The 20,103-nt window shown below is 43.3% G+C and overlaps 6 protein-coding genes across 7 annotated transcripts; 2 read left to right on the top strand and 4 right to left on the bottom strand.

The window, feature by feature from the left end:
- Window positions 1-1,341: 1,341 nt before the first annotated feature.
- LOC126560748 (uncharacterized) lies at window positions 1,342-2,509 on the bottom strand. The gene is made up of 3 exons (XM_050216702.1): window positions 2,503-2,509; window positions 1,943-2,086; window positions 1,342-1,862 (listed from the first exon to the last, which is right to left on the bottom strand). Exons 1-3 carry the CDS (start codon window positions 2,507-2,509, stop codon window positions 1,342-1,344), a joined length of 672 nt encoding a protein of 223 aa, XP_050072659.1.
- Window positions 2,510-5,113: 2,604 nt separating this feature from the next.
- LOC126562483 (uncharacterized) lies at window positions 5,114-6,658 on the bottom strand. The gene is made up of 2 exons (XM_050219002.1): window positions 6,463-6,658; window positions 5,114-6,270 (listed from the first exon to the last, which is right to left on the bottom strand). The coding sequence occupies exons 1-2, from the start codon at window positions 6,530-6,532 to the stop codon at window positions 5,225-5,227; spliced, it is 1,116 nt and encodes a 371-aa protein (XP_050074959.1). The 5' UTR covers window positions 6,533-6,658; the 3' UTR covers window positions 5,114-5,224.
- A 313-nt stretch (window positions 6,659-6,971) lies between these two features.
- LOC126562681 (solute carrier family 25 member 35-like) lies at window positions 6,972-8,174 on the top strand. Its single transcript, XM_050219244.1, has 4 exons — window positions 6,972-7,125; window positions 7,184-7,359; window positions 7,433-7,568; window positions 7,638-8,174. Exons 1-4 carry the CDS (start codon window positions 7,054-7,056, stop codon window positions 8,172-8,174), a joined length of 921 nt encoding a protein of 306 aa, XP_050075201.1. The 5' UTR covers window positions 6,972-7,053.
- Window positions 8,175-8,442: 268 nt separating this feature from the next.
- Window positions 8,443-10,260, bottom strand: LOC126562381 (solute carrier family 2, facilitated glucose transporter member 3-like). Its single transcript, XM_050218885.1, has 5 exons — window positions 10,158-10,260; window positions 9,198-9,834; window positions 8,927-9,139; window positions 8,758-8,860; window positions 8,443-8,699 (listed from the first exon to the last, which is right to left on the bottom strand). The coding sequence occupies exons 1-5, from the start codon at window positions 10,169-10,171 to the stop codon at window positions 8,443-8,445; spliced, it is 1,224 nt and encodes a 407-aa protein (XP_050074842.1). The 5' UTR covers window positions 10,172-10,260.
- Window positions 10,261-11,562: 1,302 nt separating this feature from the next.
- On the bottom strand, window positions 11,563-15,547 carry LOC126562022 (solute carrier family 2, facilitated glucose transporter member 3-like). Of its 2 annotated transcripts, none has more exons than XM_050218431.1 (7): window positions 15,439-15,547; window positions 13,613-13,717; window positions 13,113-13,273; window positions 12,404-13,049; window positions 12,120-12,332; window positions 11,952-12,054; window positions 11,563-11,885 (listed from the first exon to the last, which is right to left on the bottom strand). In XM_050218431.1, exons 1-7 carry the CDS (start codon window positions 15,529-15,531, stop codon window positions 11,626-11,628), a joined length of 1,581 nt encoding a protein of 526 aa, XP_050074388.1. In that variant the 5' UTR covers window positions 15,532-15,547; the 3' UTR covers window positions 11,563-11,625. The 2 variants fall into 2 exon arrangements, with proteins under 2 accessions (XP_050074388.1, XP_050074389.1); XM_050218432.1 differs by lacking the exon at window positions 15,439-15,547 and adding an exon at window positions 14,354-14,458.
- A 746-nt stretch (window positions 15,548-16,293) lies between these two features.
- LOC126562944 (sugar transporter SWEET1) lies at window positions 16,294-17,605 on the top strand. The gene is made up of 5 exons (XM_050219548.1): window positions 16,294-16,586; window positions 16,649-16,726; window positions 16,793-17,019; window positions 17,084-17,259; window positions 17,365-17,605. The coding sequence occupies exons 1-5, from the start codon at window positions 16,510-16,512 to the stop codon at window positions 17,494-17,496; spliced, it is 690 nt and encodes a 229-aa protein (XP_050075505.1). The 5' UTR covers window positions 16,294-16,509; the 3' UTR covers window positions 17,497-17,605.
- Window positions 17,606-20,103: the final 2,498 nt, after the last annotated feature.

Below are 20,103 nucleotides of genomic sequence, written 5' to 3'. Positions count from 1 at the left end.
TGGTGGCTGGATATTGTTTACCTACGAAGCTGCACAGTGTACAACCAACTACGGGCGACACCAACGGACGAACTCAATGACATTTCTCATTACAACGCGTTTTTCGTAAAGAGAACCGATTTTGAAATACATCGTAAAAAAGCCGTTAAATAACCGTGGCGCTTGAACCGTGGTAAATTTTGGCGCTTGATACAATACTATTTCATAGTCACTAAATCATTATCAGTCCAGATTATTACTATTCTTTTACCTTCTGTGAAACAGTAGTTTAAAAAAAATCTAAACGAAAGAAAGCTCTTGGTAAACATTATAACTCATTTCATACGAGTGATTATATTATTTTACAACAAGATAAGGGCAACATTATCTTCCAGATAAAATTTCAAAATTGTCGTTTTACATTCTGTACACTTGGTACAAACTAAAAACTTCAATCTTATAACGGCTTTTGTTTATAAGATTGAGCTTATATCTATATTGTTTCATTATGAACAAGATAAACCTTTTGAACGTTATACAAATATTAAAATTATTCATCGAATCATAGTGTCGATTCATTGGCTATAGGCTAAGTGTATAAAATACATCTTTCAAGATAGTTTCAGTAAAGCTAGAAAAGTCTTCAATGATAAGTTAAACCCTTCCAGAACAAATACATTGACTTCGATAGGAGTTCGCACTGTTTTTTTCTTTCTTTCCGAGTAACGCTTATAGATAACAACATGAGTCAATCACATATCGTAAACTGATGGTTTTTTATCACTCGAATTAAATACGTCAGTGCATGAAAATCAATTTTCAGCAGGAGCGGCTTTTTCTCGAGTGGTAAAGAAATGCGGATGATTTGTTGAAGTAAAAAAAAAAACAATACCATATTCTATATTTGAAACGCGTTTAATGCCTAACCTTAATATAATACACAGTATTTACAAGTCCACAGACGCTGAGAACCTTCACTGCCACATCACGTTTGATAACAACATATCACTGATGCTTTGCTATAATTATAACTATCGATTGGTTTCACTCCTTTTCGCTACCTTAACTACTGTATATACAAAAGGCTCGTCGATATTGTCATGAGCAGCAGCAGCACCACGTGTAGATCGATCGTTTGCCAGTCACGCGGAAGTGTGCGCAAAAGCTTTGATTGCTCTTCCCTCCGGGTCTTATCACCTTAACATTTTTTCCATTTTAAAATTGTTTAAAGACGGCAAACTGTTGCGTCAGCATTGCGTAGCCAATTGGCGATGAACAATCGAACAAGGTGCACTTGAACCGCTAAAACGTGTTTGTCCACTTATCGAATCACACACGCGGAATCAGCACCGAGACGGACCTTCACAGCGTTGTGACGTTGCGCTCTGTGGCGTCACTACTTGGAACTCGAATATTCGTCACTGCAATAACCGCAGGAACATCGTCACTTTCGTCGTTAATATCACTGATGCGCACGGAATGACTGGACGGCCGTCGTGACGCTGGTGTTAGTGGTGGTTCGATGATGTGCTCCAGGTTACTTGCCATGTCCTCCGCATTTTGCTGATGGTCACTCTCGATGCGAACATCATAAGGAATAATGAAAATGCTGTCGTTATCCTTCTCGAACACGAGCGAATCGTAACTAGGTGGCGCAAACTGACGATAAGATGGGGCTGGAGTTGGTGGTGGCGCAAGCTCTTCCACTGAGGGCTTGCGCAATCCGCACCGGTTGCGATCGGCACAGGCCATCACAAGGAAGAACGATATCAGGGCAATGAACGTGGCCAGGTACCATACGATGGTAATCGCGTCCATGACAGGTGTATCGGTAAACAGGACGCGATCATGTGTCGTCGTGCTAATGGTTGGAGTAGTTGAATCTACCGGAAAAAAGGACAATTACTACCGGCGTCTAAGGGCACTGGAAGCGTTTCTTCCACCCTCAATTGTGTTCACTTACCTACTAGAGAGTTGTCGTCTTCGATGCTAGTTGCTGCAGCGTCGTCTCGATTAGATTCGGTCGGGGTCCCATTGACCCGTTCCGGGACTGTCGCTGGTCCCGATGCGTCCGGTGTGCTTTGCACCTTTCCGACCACGAAAAGTGCTAAAATGCGAATGAAAAAATCCATCAGCCATGAAATGAGAATTCGGTTTTGCGCTAGCTGCACCTTATCTAATACCCGCTTAATACAGCGATAAGCAAATGCGTATTCAGGAAACCTTTCCAGGCTTACAGAACCGATAAAACATCGTCTGGTGTTGGTAGCAGGCACCACGAACACTTTTGATGGTACTGTCCTCCCCCGAAAAAAGCAAAGTAAAAGAAAAAAACTACAAATCTTTTGCACACAGTTCCCGGAAACAACGTCGATCGAGGAAGATCATAATATTGCATTGCCACTGCAGGATGAGGGAGTTTTGCAAAATAATTTCGTTTATGTCCTTGCCCAAATCTAAGCCTAACCTAACCTTACTTAATGGTGCGCTTTACGAACAGAGAATAAAAACATCCAAACTTACCGATCATCACGAAGCTCGCGAATTGATTGTGTATTCCTTTAAACGCCATGAACGCGTATCACTTTTCACAAACAAAAACGGATTCAAATTCAGATTCTTCTCGCCGTATCTTCCGGCTCTTTCGCAGCACGACTACCAACTCCGTAGAAATAAGATTGTGGCTCGGTTTAGAAAACATTCGGACACGAAAGCCGGCAAAAAATCACAACAAAAAGAGATCCATCGTTTGCCGCAAGGCTACTAGGCCACAAGAATCCGTTTACCGCGCCAACCCGTGTAATATAGAAATCGAAAGTTATTTAACGAACAATGCAACCTTGTGCTACCGACTCTCGTCCAACTTCACTCGCTTTCTTTGAAGCCGTGTGTGAGCCTGTCGCTTGCAGCCGTCCGTATAGGCGCGCCCGAATGCTATGGGGTCGAAGATTTCACATCTCCAAGAGACTCGTTTTTATACTGCGCCCTGCGCACAGAGTACTGCTCCGATCTCCGATCAGATAAAACAATAATAGTCAAAGTGGGTGATTTTTGCAGGCATTCGCGACAATAACAAAACACCGTACGTCACCACTCGCGGGCAATGCTGCTATCAGTACTGACACTACACAGATAACGGGACGTGTCATATCGTGGAAGTGTCTTTTACGACGGACTAGTCCCCAACAAGCTTCTACTAGTATCTTCGCGAAGGTATGGTGAGCTGATGCGTAGAATATGGCTGGGCAGGATGTCTCCGGCTGCACTATAGGTGAGTAAGTGTGGCCCATAATTTGCATCCGTTACCAGGTTTCGAGGGATCGCAATTATCACGATCCCCCATTATCGGTTATGTCAAGAAAGGAACCACCGTTGAATGAATTTAATCTAACGGCAATGAGTGTTAAAGTCATCTCCAGATCTCTTCCTCGCTTCCCTCCTCCGATTCTGTTTTTAGACATTCGAAAAAGTGAGGAATCTAATCAAATGGGTTATCTTTAAAAATTGTTTGATAACGCAACGCGTAAAGAATGGCATACACAGATTGCAGATTGCGATACTAAAACAAAACAATCCCTTTATCCGAGAGGCCGAACACCAACACGTACAATGACACTACTTTTGTTTTAACCTTAATAGATGTGGTAGTATACACAAAAATCTTATCTTGGACACTTCAGTCACTTTTTACAGCACGAAAAACAACGGCAAAATATGATGCCAGTTACGCCACAGGTCGGCACGTCAGGATGGTGTTTATGGTGTTGCTTGCCAGCAGGGTTGAGAGACAAAGCAGGAACGCGTTATCTTAATTAGCCACCAGACGACAAGCCCCATATTACAGTGGTATATCGCGCACGCCAAGATATTTGGAAACAATCGAAACAAGCGCGTGCCGTTTCAGTTTTGATGACACGGAGATAGCAATCTCCGGTGGGCTTTTAGAGAGACAAAGAATCCTACCGACAACAAAAGAAAAAAATCACTATTCTTCCTCATCGCTTTAGATAGATAACTGATAATGTACGAAAAATGGAAATACATACCGGTGAAAGTTACGATTACCGGAGTAATCTCCGATATTAACTCTGGAGGACATTGCGAAATCAATTGTACGTTTCTCCGGATTACTCCGGAGACCACTCCTGATTTTACTTCGGATTAAAACCCGAAATCGCTGTCGATTCCGGAGTAATACTTCATTCTTCCAAACAAAAAAAGGCATTTGTTCTGTAACACAAATTTGTTTATTTGATGGTAACGAACGTTGTTACCAAATTACATTATATAATTACAAAATTGTGTTAAAGAGCAAACACTTTTTTTTTGGAAGACTGCGAAATTACTCCGGAATCGACAGCAATTTAGATTTCGGGTATAAATCCGAAGTAAAATAAGCAGTTGATTCCGGAATAATCCGGACAAACCTAAAATGATTTCGCGGTACACTCCGAAGTTGAATCCGGAGTTAATATCGGAGAAAACACCAGAGTAATTCGGAGTAAACAAATTTAATAAGCTCAAAAATCCTTTTATCTTGAACTAAGACATTAACATCCGGACATGCCACTCCATTGGATCACTTTTTTCTAGTGAGTAGATTTATTTTCAAAATAACACATCACCTTCTCTCCTTCTCTAGCTTTAGTTCAACGATATTAGGCAACGCACGAATATGTTGTAGAAGTTCAGTAATGGGTACGGAGCGTACGTGGTAATCAATTCACCACATCTCGTCGTAGATAATAAATAGATCTAAAGTAAGTCTGTTGGCGAATTTTGACCGAATCGCCATATAATGTGCGTGTTAATCTTTTCTTCGTTTTGTACGTTTTGTACGTTTGGCGATGCATTTACGGCACGAGATTCCGTCACCACCGTCGCCTTTCCGGAGTGCTGATGCTCCGTTAAGTAATGCTGACTGCGTAAATGCGCAAAATATCTCTGAGATTAGATTATAATACCGGAAGTTGTTGACAAAGTTTTTGGGACAAAATCAATTTGCGCGACTTTTCGTACAATACTACTAGTAGAATCATTCTCCTTACCTCCTATATAAACCAATGGTTGACGTCAGTTTACGGTTACGTTTTTACCGCCAGTACCTACCTCCGCCGCTCCTCCTAGTGCCTACCTTGTTCGCCTTACGAGTAAAATAATGCTATCAGAAACGTACGTTAAAGCTTATATACATTCAACAGTGCAACGAAATGCGGACGTCTGCAAATGTGGCAGGATGCTAGTATTACTTCGTTGGGTCTACCACTTCCCGGTCCACGCCGGCTTTCGGTATGGTGGGCGAGGTGGCAGTCGAGACGGTCGTAGGCCCAGTCGAAGTGCTGGAGGCAACTGCGGTGGTAGGAAACAGAGCGTCGTAGCTGGGCGGTAGATCCTTTTCCTCTAAAGCCGGTGCGGACGGTCGAAGGTCGTTCGATGAGCCACGCAGCTCGACCGAGTGTACGCCAGCGACAACATTGCCCCGACCGTGGTGTGCTCGACCTCGGCCACCAGCACGGGTAGCAGCATTGCCTCGGGTAGCACTGCCAAGGCTGTTGCTGCTGTTGCTGGTGCTGCTGCCGCACGTCTGTGCACACTGTCGGCTTTTGTAAAGGCACAGAAAACAGGTGCAAAATAAGAAGGCCGTCGCAAACAGGGACACGAATCCGGTAAGCACTAGTTTCTCCCTTGTGTTGCTCGCGACAAATATTTCCACCGGCTCTAGGTCACAGCTTGGCTCGTCGATGCAGTTCGGACAGTTGATTGTACCATCGTTCACGAACGATCGGTGTATGCAGGAGTGTAGTACGTGGCGTTCACACTGCAGTTGATTCTTCTTCCCCGTGCACTCCGTATGAAGGGTGGCCACCATCTGTATATGGAGCGGGTCGTCCGCCACCGGCAGCGTGGCGGAGTGGTCCAGCTTTATCGTGATCTTTAAGTAGTTTGGGTCCGAAAAGCTTCTTGGCACGTCCTTTGGCGTGTAGCAGAACTTGGTCTTTCGGTTGTTGCTTTGCTTCACCGAAACATAATCGATGCAGTTGCCTTTCTCGTCTCTCCGCAAGTTCATCTTGCGGATGCTTAGATACAGACCATAGCCGGGGTTGGGCTGAATTGTGAATTTACATTCGCTGTAGCGCTTGAAGGAAGACGAGTTCCAACTTTGCTCGTAAACTGATCCGCTAGCAAAGTCGATCATTGTTTTGACTTGCTTTTTCGGATCAATAAACGATTCGATTTGCGAGAGTAGCGAGTTCCGGCGCTCGTGGCAAATTCCGGACCGCACTAACTCATCTGCAGGCGGAAAAGGGGGGGAAGATAGATTAGTATTGCTTAGCGTATGAACCATATTGAAGAAGAATGGATATCATTCTTCGGCGACACACCCGCCCTTCATCCGAACCAATCTGCTCATTCCATCACGCAACGAGAAAACGATGCGTCAACAACACAGCAATTGGTCCGTTCATCCGCGTCCATACTTACATCGGTCGTATCCAATTCCACAGGCGCCGTAGAAGGCCAAAATCAGAACAATTAACGAATATTGCACCATTTTCACCCCGTGGCTCAAGGTTACTGCTAAATTGTTCGGATTTTTTGGCAGAGAGACGAAATCATTTCTCCGCACGGAAGAAGCTTTGTGCGACTTATTAGAATTTTCCTATGACAGCTTGTTGTGGCTGTTTTGTTGCTAGCTGAGCAAGTGCATCAGGGTTGGCAAACGTCTACACGGGCTCCTCCAGTACTCGAGATACATTTGTATGTGTCGTTGCGGTTGGCCGAAAAACCATTGCTATTTATATTTCTGGCTAGAAATATATTTTTATATTTGAAAAAATCGGTAAGAGGTTTCTTTTAAACTTAAAAATGAGAATTAAAATGCTGAAAAGATGAGTTTAATGTTTATCAAAAAAATCTTCCATCGTCTTCGATCGATCTCCGGTACACGTGTACACGCGGCTTAAGCATCAACGGACGACACTGAAAATCCGATGTAAATAATTACACAAAGTTGTGTTATGTTGCGTGAAGACATCGAAAACAAATCACTCTCAACAGTGCAATAGTGAAGTGATGGACGGGACAGATTTTTTACTAGGAGGAATTGGTTCCATGGGAGCCACACTAATAACGAACCCGCTAGAGGTATGAATAATTTCTACACACAACCATGGAAGATCATGATGGGTTGCGATCGTTGCAGGTGGTCAAAACGAGAATGCAACTGCAGGGCGAACTGGCCGCTAAAGGAACCTACCACAAACCTTACCGAAGCGTGATCGATGCGTTTGTTACGATTGCAAAAAAGGATGGATATGCAGCGCTTCAGAAAGGACTAGCACCGTCCCTGTGCTTCCAGTTCATTCTCAACTCGTGCAGGTAATTGTGGCTAAGAACCCGACACGAGGTCGATCGTGGGTAAAGAGATGGAAGGCTACATCGTTTAGATTAGATTAGGCATCTACAATACGGCCAACGAGCATGGATGGACAAAGCAGGCGAACGGTAATCAATCGATTCTGAAGAGTGCCTTCTGGGGTGCGGCCGGTGGATTCGTCGGATCGGCCTTAGCGAGTCCTTTCTTTATGGTAATGCATATGCGAGCGAGTTGCTACCGGGAACATGAAACTAACTCGCTCGCTTTCGCATACTTTCAGCTACGCACCCATCTACAATCGCAGGCTAAGGCCGAAATTGCGGTCGGTTATCAACATCAGCATACCGGGATGATAAGCGCCATTAAAGACATTTTTAAGAAGTATGGAATTCAGGGCCTTTATCGAGGGGTTGCCGTTACGATGCCACGTGCTTTGCTCGGAAGCGGAGGACAACTGGCCGCGTTCGGCTATACGAAAGACTTTCTAGTGCGGCATCCAATTGTGTCGGAACAAAGCGATACTTTTGTGTCGACTGTGGCCGGTGCGGTCGGTGGAACGGTAATGGCCATCACAATGACACCGCCGGACGTTATAGCGACGAGACTGTACAATCAAGGGGTAGATGCAGGTGGTAAGGGCATTTACTATAAAGGTGTAGTGGATTGTTTTATTAAAATCCTAAAGGCGGAAGGAGTCGCAGGGCTGTATAAAGGATTTTGGCCACATTATATGCGGATCGGTCCACATGCAACGTTGGTGTTACTGTTTTTCGATGAGTTGAAGTCGATGCGCAGGAAATACTATGAGGCTCAATAGTTTAGCTAAACTGTACGCTAAAGCAAGTACAAATTTGTTTTTTTTTTTGTGTTAAATCATCACCGGTAGTTATTGTTAGCGAATAAAACGTTAGATAGTCTCGATAAATAAATATAAAAAAATTAAAACTATTACCGCTTCCTGGAGCAAAGATTCCTCTTTCGTATGTATCATGAATATTTGTCAAAGTTTATAATATTTTTTAACTAAATTTTTAAATTTAGCATAATTTATTGGTTCAAAGAGTAGTCGTACTTTAAATAAGCAACTAATCTTTTACTTTAGAACGAAAACCTTGTGCCACTTTTTGGGCAACTTCCGTTACTTCCTTGCCCCGTGTTTCGGGCAGATAAAATTTAATTAAAATCGTTAATAACACACAGGTTATGGAAAAGGGAAGAAAAACGAAGGCACCCCAAACCGTTTGAAGCGTCGGGAATGCCATCCCGACGATGAAATTACAGCCCCACGAAGAAAGACTGCCCATTGCCATAGCCGTCGGTCGAGGACCAAGATCAAAAAGCTCTGCAAGAAAAGAAAAGGCTCAGAAAATTTTCTTCCAGTGCTGGGTGATACTATTTACCCGACCCGATGAAGAAAGGAATAGGCCCCAAACCGAACTGGTAGAAAATAATATAGAGTAAGATCGATCCGATACATAGGTACGAGAACCAGTCGACCATTTCCTTGAGAATACAAAAGTTTAGTTAAAATGTAAGTTGAAATTCTTGTCTGTATACGGCTATACTTACAATAAAATGGATCGATAAGGTGAGCATGAAGAGAATTACAGCACAGGAGGAACATGATAGTAGGGATAGAGTGCGTCTATTGTACCGTGCCATCAATAGCGGTGCAAACAAAGACACGAACAGATTTAGGCATCCTACTCCGAGGTTGGCAAACTTCGCAGCATTAGAGCTTAATCCAACAGACTCAAAAATTGACACCGAATAGAAAAAGACCTAAAGAAACAGGTACGTGATAATCGCAAGCAATGAAGGACTTTCAAGTCACACGCACGGCATTAATCCCAGAGAGCTGTTGTCCTCCTTGAAGGGCGCAGACAAGCAGCAACGGTAGCGTAAGAGTTGGATCCCTCAAAACAGACCACAATGTACGGCTCGCTGGTGGTGGTTGCCCATCATCAACAGGCATGCCGTTGTTGGAAGAACCGCTCTGTCCATTAGCACATTCCATCTGTAGTTTGATGTAATCATCGCCAATTGAATGGCGACCGAAAAGTTTTCTTATAGCGCGTAATGATCCCGCCTGATCTCCTTTCACACTGTACAGATACTTAGGACTCTCGGGTATCCAAAAGTAAAACGCATAGCAGAATAGATTCAGCACCGAGTAACAGCTTAGAGCGTAATGCCAGTGTGCTTCGGTTCCTAGCACTTGTTCAAGACTTGTCACCTGTCCAACGACTACACCTGCCGTTAGGCCCAGTGGACACAACACACCCATTGCACCGCGTAGTTTGATAGGTGATACCTCTGCTAGATACATTGGAATTACTCCGGTAGTCAATCCGGATGCCAGTCCGACGAGAAGCCTTCCCAGGAGTAACAACTCCACCGATGAAGCTGCGCGGCACGAAAGAAAGCATAATGAACCAGCCGAGAGCAGGACAGCACAGCACAGGAAAGATTTCTTCCTAACCATAAAAGAAAGAAAAGATGGAAATATTAGCACTAATATTACTAGTTGTAACGCATATTTAACCTCCAGATCACCTGCCATAAGTGGTAGATATGATTGCGCTGAAATGGGATGTTATAATTCCACCTAATAAAACGGTGGCCACTACTACCGACCATAGAATTTGTAACGTATTCTCTGTAAGACGTACTCCATAACGATCGACGAAAACGGTACGGAGCCAAGCTTGGATGAGCTGCGATAAAAGTGAACCACACAGAAGAACATGCTATCAAATCCGAAGTATGTGGGATTGCAGTGCCGAACTACCGTACACACTTTTGCTGGTGCATTGATAGAGCTCACTTGATATCCGGCAGCAACGGAAACGGACAAATTCACTATGACACCAAACCAAGCTAGGCCCCACGTCAATCCAGTGTTCTAAGAATGTAATAGTCAACAACAACCAACACTTTTAGCATGAAACGGTGAGGAAATTACCGTCGCTACCTAAAGGGAGCTTCAGTTCCATCGTGATAAGTCGGCGCTGACGCTTTGAACGCGAAAAGATGAAGAGTAGCGTGAAAATATTCCACACCCACACTTCAAAACCTCAACTCAAGAGGAGCGTCGTTTCTTCGATGGAGTCGTTAAATATTGGTAAAGCGATCTCCCAGACAAAGAATAAACATAACGTTATCTATGTATTCTTTTACAATAACGAAATATCTGATAAATCAAACAGTTAATAACAACTATGTAACACAATCTGCTTCAGTTTTAGCAGAAACGACTAATAAAAGGATCACCAAAACGTACCTTCCATATTTATCCGCTAGGTAAGCGCCTTGCAGTGATCCGATCACGCCTCCAATCAAGGCGATTGAAATGACCGCCGCAAAGAACGCACGTAATGAAGAATCCGACAGGTGAACGTCGTAGTTTCGAAGAATTGTCTCATCGCTCCAGTGTTTGATGAATTCTGCCGGCGCATTTATAACGCCTATACTATATCCAACAGGAATTGACGCACCCAAGGTTGTGATTGAACCCAACGCTACCAGACGAAATGTCCATCCCGATTCCTGTAGCCAAATGAATAAACTGGCATTGAATTCAACCAAAAACCTTCCAAAACGCCTGCTCTAACCGGTAATGTAAGGTCCATCGTAAGGCTGCCGATACACTGAATGGCGAGATCATGGCACGAGGAAATATTAAGATAAAATATCACGCAACGAAGGAATCATACGGAAGTCGCATGTCAATGTTGGCTGTTCAACGGATCATTTTGTAGTTTCTCCGCATGGCAAGTTTGCGTAGCACGTCAGCAAAGGGGATTCGGATGAAATTTATGTCTCTACCAACAAACAGGCATGCTTGGGTGGGAATGATATCAAGTCACAAGTTTAGCCCCCCAATGCACCTGCGCAAGATAAGCGTACGGATGAAAATGCATGCAATATTTACCTCGACCTTCGCTAGGGAAACCATAATCGAATGCAATCTAAATAGAAAATGGTAAAGTACTAGTTTGATTGGATTTGGGATGTTTTTTTTATCATACATTTTCAACTCACTCACACAATTCTATCGTGTATCCTTGGTAGGTTAAAAAAAATAACGCTCTTCTTAAGCTAAGTACTAGTAGTATACGACGCTAAGCTTAGGATTACGGTTAAGCCACTTTTGTTTCACGATGCTTCCCTATACCTCACACATCTTTGAGCAATCGGTAAGAATCACAACATGTTTCTGTGTAGCTTCTTTGCTTGTCATTATTGCTGTGGCAGGGTGCGGCAACTTAAGGCACTAGCGGCTTGGAGCTGAATCCTTTCGTGACGAGCGGCACAATCTGCGAAATGTGTTTACCGCGCGTCTCGGGCAGATAGAGCTTCAGCAGTACGGTCAATGCAACGCATGTGCACGCAAACGGCAGGAACACGAACGCTCCCCAGGCACTTTGTAGCGTGGTGAACAGCATTGCCACGAGGAAATTGCAACCCCAGGATGATAAACTGCCCAAGGCCATTGCTGCTGGTCGTGGACCAACTTCGAACAGTTCTGTTAACGAACCGGAATTAAAATCAGGACGGATAAAGCCGACTTAGTGGCCGTAATTAAACTTACCAGAACCGATAAAGTAAGGGATTGGTCCAAGACCAATTTGATAGAAGAGAATATACAATAGAATGGCTACGATACTAGCGTAGGAAAACCATTCCACATCGTCCTGAAATTGAAAAATAGATTTCTGGTTCAATATTTGTACACTGGTGATCGTAAGAATACACTTACAATAAAGAACACGATGAAGGTGAGACAGAAAAGAAATATTGCACACATCGCACAGGACGTTAGGGCTAGGAAGCGCCGGTTGAACTTTGCCATCAAGATTGGGCTAAAGAAGGCAACGAACAGATTGAGGCAACCGGCACCGAGGTTTGCAAATTTTGCATCTGTTGAACTCAAGCCAACCGATTCAAATATCGAAACGGAGTAAAAGAACACCTGAAACGAGAAAAAAAAATCATTGAAATAATATGATTATTTATCGTAGAAAAACCCTCGAATTGCCATACCGCATTGATTCCGGACAACTGTTGGCCACCTTGTAAGGCACAAACCAGTACGAGCGGCAGCAACAGCGTTCGATCTCGCAGTACCGACCAAACGGTCCGTTCTTTTGGTTTTTGGGCCGCTGTACTACTGCCATCGCCAACCGCTTCCTCGTCGTTCGTTGGCGTACACTCCCTCCGCATGATATCGATCTGCTCCCGCACATACTCGTCCCGGACTTTTCGACCCGCCACACGCTTCAGCTCATTCACTGCCTCATCCTGGCGCCGCCGAATGACGAACAGATATTTGGGACTTTCCGGTAGCCAGGGATAGGGCACGAAAAAAATTACGACCAGAATGACGTAGAAGCTGAGCGCAAACTGCCAATGATCATCGGTGCCGAAAATTTCTTCCAAGCTTATAATCTGCCCAACCACCACGCCACCGGTAACACCCATGGAGCAGAACACACCGAGGGCACCGCGTAGACCTAGCGGAGCTAGCTCGGTGAGATACATCGGGACGGTACTGGTCGTTAGCCCAGCTGCAAGGCCAACAACAAAGCGACCGATCATCAGAAGCTCGACGGAACTAAGCGTCTGGCAAAACTGGAAGCAAAGTCCACCGAAGAACAGCAGAAACCCACATAAAAGAAAGGAACGTTTCCTAAAATGGAAATTACGATTATTTTTCTACGAATTTAAACTGGATTAAGGCTACGCTACATACCTGCCAAGTCTGTCAGCAACCCATGCACCACCCAGCGAACCTATAACGCCACCGATCAGGAAGATTGATACGACCGCTGACCAAAACGTTTCCAGATTACCCTCGGTAAAGATGCTACCGTACGTTTCAAAAATGGTATCATTGCACCAGCTTTTGATGTACTGAAAATTTGCGCAAAGAACGATCTATTAGTGAAAGAGGTTCCTTTGTCCCGAACAGGATCGCTACGAAACTACGCTCATAGAAGGATAAACTGAAGCGCTTACTTCCGGTAAGCACAATCGCGGGAATGTGTTGTGCAATAGAGAGCACGTTTCATTGACCGTTCTTTGCACGTTGCATTCGTCCTGTTTCTGGTGAGCGGCGGCGTACCGTAAAATAACAAAACATCTAGCACTGGTTTATCGTATTACCGAGAGAGACAGAGAGAATGCTATCTAACTTTACATCAACGTAGGAAACGAAGCACTGACGAAACCCGAAATTCGGGCCTTACTCACATTAGCCGGTGCATTGATAACGCCAATATTGTAGCCCGTGGGCACTGCAGCTCCGAAGGTGGTTGAAATACTTGCCGTGATCAACCAAAACGTCCATCTGGTTTCCTATCGTAATGAGAAGAGAAGATGAAGAAGTGTATTAGAAGATCGGTTTATTCAGCTTCAGGATTAACCTTCCGTTAAGCAAAGCCCTTCCTGTAAATGCGTAAAGTCTTAAGGCAATGTTATCAAACCTTTTTGACAAACGAGCGATATTCGTTGACAGCACTATAGAGACAATCAATAATGGTCGCGTACGGCATTCGTTTGTTATCTTCTCTACGATAAGGTAATCGCTTGGGGGTTTTTGTTTTTTGTCCTCCCTTTTGCATAGATTAAGAAACGGATTGGCGCTGCTCTTCATTAAGCACTTAAGCCTCGTACCAAAAAGATGTGCCTCGAAGGACATACTTCTACCGCTTTGCACTTAGTGATAATTATGGGTTTCTACATTTAAAGTGTGGAAGATTCTTCAAGAGCTTATCAATCGATGTCGCCGGTCTGCACCAGTGCGTAAAAACTAACCCGACCCGAGTACTTCCGAGACTGTAACTAAAAAAAAAGATGAGATTCCCTTTCTTGGTCGGTTTTTTTCCTTATCCAATCACAAACACATCGAGCTGGTTTAAGATTCTGAAGCTAATGGGACAACACGAATCCCGGGATCATGTTTCACATCGAACGTTTGCTTATCGCACTCACTTCACGGTTCTGTTGAGCCGGAACGGCACTCGCAGTCATTATAGTTTGTTGGTATTTTTTTCACAAAATGTTTAATCATCTAATTAGATGCTAATTGTGCAACAACAGTTCGGCGTTTAAACGGTAGCCTTGGTCACCCCTTTGGTCAACCGTTAAAGTGTCCAGTCTTCGCACGACTAATCGTAACGACCCGCAGGAGGTTAATTCCCCGTTCAGGATCGCCGGACAATGCAGTCCGCTACTATCGGGTAATAATGGTGCTAATTGTGCGATAATCCATTATCGATTATTTATTGTCGGGTGTGCGCCAAGCCCTGGACAATTCCCGATTGCATTGTCCGTCCGTTAGTGATTGAGATGCTTCGTCCGGCGAGTGGCACAGGTTGCGGATTCCATGTGGTGCTACCTCATAATCACCTACCCAAACAAACCGTGTAAATGTTCAAGTTGAATCATAAGCGCCGGCTACTAGGATCGTGTTTACTTTTCGCGCGTTTTTGTATTGAAGCGGTAGATAAACACGGTGGGAACAGATGTGTGTGTGTTTCTTTTTTCGGAAGCGTAATTTCATTTCCGTCAACAAACGTGTCAACCTGAGCGCTTGGTATGATGTGAAATATTTTAACCTGTGCTTATAAAAAGCGCGAACGGTTGGGTTCCATAAATTCAATCCATGCGTCTCCGTTATGCCGCATCGTCGTCAATGCATCGTCTGGCGCCGTCCATCAGCTGTTTCTGCCGCATTCATCATTTTCTCAACACACACACACACACACCTGCTCACACGCCGTCTGTCTACCTTTCGCCCGCGTTTTCGTGAACCTTTTCGCAAATGCCGCACACTACTTGGTGATTCGCAGCGGCGGTACCAGCGGCTCTCTCTTTTTGTCTGCTTGCTTTGCGATTTCACTATTTTTATTCAGCGCTAGTTGATCGAGGGAAGGAACACATTCCGCCCTAAGCTTGCGACCGTGACCACTTACGTTATGAAACCGAGGGATTAAGAGCAATGAGAAAGGGTAGATAAAACAGGTAATGCGAGTTACGGGCGTGTTTAGTAAAATAAAAAAAAAGGCAGAACAAACCTTGCGCACGTTGGCGTTTACGTTCGGAACGATTTTGGGTTCCCTTCCGGGGCTGTAGAGAACGCTTGCTTCCTCGTGATCGAACTGATCCATCCCGTGGCTTGAGGTAGAGGAATTTCTAATTTACACTAGTACGGCTACTCGTGCTCTCGCACGATACACTCACTACTCAGAACACTAGTTAGCTAGCAAAAACACTTTCACCACCGCAAACTGTTCGCACAACCTCCGACATTTAGGGACAAAGCTGGTCCGAGTAGCCACAGCGCGCCGTTTGCAATGTATCACTCATGTGATCTTGTTATGTGGTTCTGATGCGAACAGCATGCAAATGAGGTAGAAATTGTGGAACCCCTACTTAAAGAGGGGCTCCGGACGGGCGGACCAACGAATCTTTATCACTTAAATGAAAATACCAAGGGCCCGACGTAGCAAGCACCAAACCGAGCGATATGATTGAATTCGTCGGGTATTGGGTCTGACATTTGTGAGGTACGAAATACAAAGCAAAGCTGAATATTTGCTAGAACACAGCCTCATGTATTTACAGCGAGCTCGTAGAAGAAAAACAGAATCGAGCGAAAAGGCCTTTTCCTATGCAACGCTGGTGTACCTTTTGACATTTGAGTACAGAACAGAACAGCTGGCACGAATTGTTGGATGCTTTTAGAAGATGGATAACGAAGTTACTGCAACTTCTACATGCATGAACGTGGGGTATCTTTGGAAATGCTGTATGAGTTTATTGATGGTTTATGTTTGGGACCAGTTTGATATTCTAATCGTGTTGAACTGTCAAACGGTGTGGCATGATCCGGCCTGTGTGTGTTTTTGGTGCTCGCTGTGTACACGTACTGTTTTTTGTCAAAAGTGTGATTATAAACAAATTGCTCACGTAGCGAATGTGAGCGCATGAAAATTGTCCGTTTTCCGTAATTTATTGAACTCAAGGGCGGTAAGGTATGATTGCTCGCGTGTCGCTGCAGTATTATTCTTTCGATGGAGTGTAGAAAAGTGGGATAGCGGAGTCGAACCTCGGTGGTATTAATCTTACAACAACGCATCAGCACAATGGATGCGATACTGTCCAAAGGGAGCCTGGCTACACTGGCCACGGTTGCGACGGTTCTACAGTTTCTTACCGGGACGTAAGTAGCTTTGTTAATTTCATTTGTAATCAAAGATTTCTAATCAACGATTCTTTTTTTAGGGTGATTTGCAACCGATACATTAGAAAGAAGTCAACGGGAGATACATCCGCCTTTCCGTTCATATCCGGATTTTTGTCGTAAGTGGTTTGCAGTGCTGTAATGCTGTATTTCGGTCTAATATTCCATAATGACCCTTTTCACAGATGCTTCATGTGGCTGAAGTATGGAGTATTAACCGAGGAAAGTACCGTGATGCTGGTAAACTTCATAGGATCAGCGCTTTTCTTCTCCTATACCGTAGTATTTTTTATATTTTGTGTCAACAAGCGGGAAGTAATTCGTCAAATGATGCTTATATCATGCATCATATTGAGCGCCACTTTTTACACGATGTTTGAGCAGGACGCTGAAAAGTCGATCCGAATCATAGGTAAGCGGCATAGGTCATCGATAACAGGTTGAAAATATTTCTTAAACACCTCCTTTTTTTCCAGGCCTGTTATGCTGCTGTTTGGCGGTTCTGTTTTTCGCTTCGCCACTAACAATGTTGGCGCACGTGATACGTACACAAAATACGGACAGTCTTCCTTTTCCAATAATTGTAGCATCATTTTTTGTATGCTTCCTGTGGACCGCCTACGGCGTACTTATTGGTGATCGTTTTATACAGGTGAGTTGGTGTACAGATCGTATTGTAAGGCGTTATTTTTGTTACCGGATGAATCGTTTCCTAACATGCCCGGAATGCCCATGCCCATCGTTTGATTACTTTCAGGTTCCAAATCTTCTTGGAGGAATATTGGCCGGAATTCAATTGACGTTGTATGTGATATACCCGAAACAGAAAGCTTCCTCTAGCGGTGGACCACGCTATTCACCTCTAGTATCAGAAAACCCGATTTTGTAGTATTTGTTCTTCGATGGTAAGTTAAGTAAGAATGGGCCAGTGCGATTCATTTTGTTAATATTATTTGCATTAACATTCATGTTAATACAATTTAGTCATTAAAGTTTAAGCACTCTTTTTCTACGTACCTATTCAAATCATCCGAAGATAAGGTTTAAACCCAAGACCAAGAGTTTTTGGAACCTGGAACTGGAACCAGACGTTATTGTTTTTTGTCCCTTATAGTCATATTGAAACAATGATCTTTTTTGATTGAAACGAATAGTATTTTGAGAATAATAGTTGGTTATTAACAATAACCTTTGCTCCCTGTTTTATCGTAACATACTTGATAACGATGTAAAAGATTATTAAAAATTTGTTAGATGGAAGCATTACTCGTTACACTTGCCTCGTTAGACCTCAAGCTGGATGCAATTCGTGGTTGTTTATCATAAATATTTCGTGCGATAAGGTTGATAACATAATCAAGGAGGAGAGGTGTCGCACCCGGACTGAACGCCTTTAAACGTTGCAACATACAATAATTTGACACAGTTTCTGATAAAAAAAAGTTTGTATTTGTTGATATAGTTGAATGTTTTCCCCCATATTGCAGGAAATTAACAACGATTCTTCATATCATATTTAAACTGGTATTAGTCTGATCGAAGATAACATACAGTGACTTTCACCTAAAATGGGACATCTATACATTCACTAATCATTCCTTGCTTTACATACACAGCAGAAGAAGACCACATACTTTTGTAACAAATTACGAATTTACATGGTAAAACTTTCGATTTTCGAAAAAACTATTGCATCAATCAAAAACTCGATTTAGAATCATGTTTTGTTCTTCCGATGTAAATATTACAAATACAGATTACAGTATAAAAGAAAACCTTTCATAAATTTCTTATAGTTCTGGTGATCGCTTCTACTTTTTCAACTTGAGCATAGGCCACCTTATTCTTCTTCTTCTTGGCTTAACGGCCTTCGAAGGTCACGCTGGCTCTGTAATGGCTTATTAGACTTGGTGAAAGGTAGTTTGAAAATCTCAATCCTCACTCCGGGTCGGGATGAGATTTGAATCGCGGTTCTGCCAGGCTAGGACCGGCGCAGCTTTCTGTTTTCTTGTTTTTTAATAAAATTATTTTAATGTTATATGACAATACGGCATTGGACCGTCATATTCAATTATAAATAAAATATTTTAATGTTATAGGGTGTTGATGATCCTTTTGCTTTTTTTGCTGTTTTCATTTTTGGTGAAAATCGTTAATATTCCTAGTACTACATTGATTCAAAATCTACGTTTAAGAAAGATATTACAACAATGTTTTTGTTGTCTGCTTGCTCTTTCTGGGCGTTAGAGCAATGTTTTTACTACGAGGGCTGACAATAAAGCAAGGTCTCGTAAGTAAGTAAGGTGCGACAATTAGGGACTTGGAAGAGAAGCTTGGAGGAGTGTGTAGCAGCGAAACAATCCGTCATATCCTAGTGAACAACTTGCAGTATCACAAAGTTTCTGCCCGATGGGTGCCGAAACAGCTGACCGAAGACCACATGAAGCGGCGCGTGGAATGTGCGACCAAAGGTGTGGCCCGTTTTGAAGAGGAAGGCGATGATTTCCTCCGATGAGTCCCTCGATGATGAGTCCCGACGTGGCCCCAAGTGACTACCACATATTCCCCGCCCTGAAAAAACATCTCGGAGGGAAGAAGTTTGAAAGTGACGCGGAGGTTCAGAAACAGGTCAACACCTGGCTGCGCGAGGCGGACGGAGAGTGGTATTCTGCCGGCATAGACAAGTTCATCGTGCGGATGCGCAAGGTGTTGGAAAAAAATGGCGATTATGTAGAAAAGTAGCCAAGACCTTGGCCTTTCCAACGGTGTATCGCTTTTTGTAAATAAATGTCATTTTCTATGAAAAAAAAAAAATTGGAGACCTTACTTTATTGTCAGCCCTCGTATTCGGTCATACATGGAGAAAGATTGGCTATGGTCCTGCGGAAAAGATTTGAAAAATAATTCGTATGATTGCTATTAAGGTAGAAGATATTAATAAGCTTCATTAGAAGCTTATTTTTTCATCTTTCTTTGTTTCTTTTTTGGCGGCCCGGTGGCAAGCCATTTCGATGGCCGGTACGACCTTAGAGGGTCGTTAAGCCAAGAAGAAGAAGTAGCTCATTCTGAATGAGTTAGTGGTCACATAGAAGACTTTTTCATTCATAGAAGTTCAAGAGTTGACAATACGGCGACGTGCCGTTATAATTAATAATAAATCCACTAGTGCAAGACCTCACGGAGAAAAGTTTCACAACGATGAAACCACCAGACTAGTAAGCTTAGCATTTTTCGTTGATTTTTGGTTTGATGGTGATGGATTTTTCGTTGATATTTGATGGCTTCTAGCACAAAACTTTGGTTACCCGCGTCAGGTACCATTTATTCATTTGTTTGTCTTTCGTCGTCGTCGACGTCGTTCATACTCTGTAATAGAGAAGTTCTTGTAAAACTTTAAGCAATTATCATCAGAATGTAACACATTAGTTTCAACATAATGGTCAAGAATAAGGCTCTTATTACAAAGGGTTCAATTGACCAACAACATGGAAGGCTA

This window comes from Anopheles maculipalpis, chromosome 3RL, assembly GCF_943734695.1.
Source record: "Anopheles maculipalpis chromosome 3RL, idAnoMacuDA_375_x, whole genome shotgun sequence".
NCBI lineage: Eukaryota > Metazoa > Arthropoda > Insecta > Diptera > Culicidae > Anopheles > Anopheles maculipalpis.
Note: the sequence above shows the minus strand (reverse complement) of the source record. Positions and strands in the feature narration are given on the sequence as shown.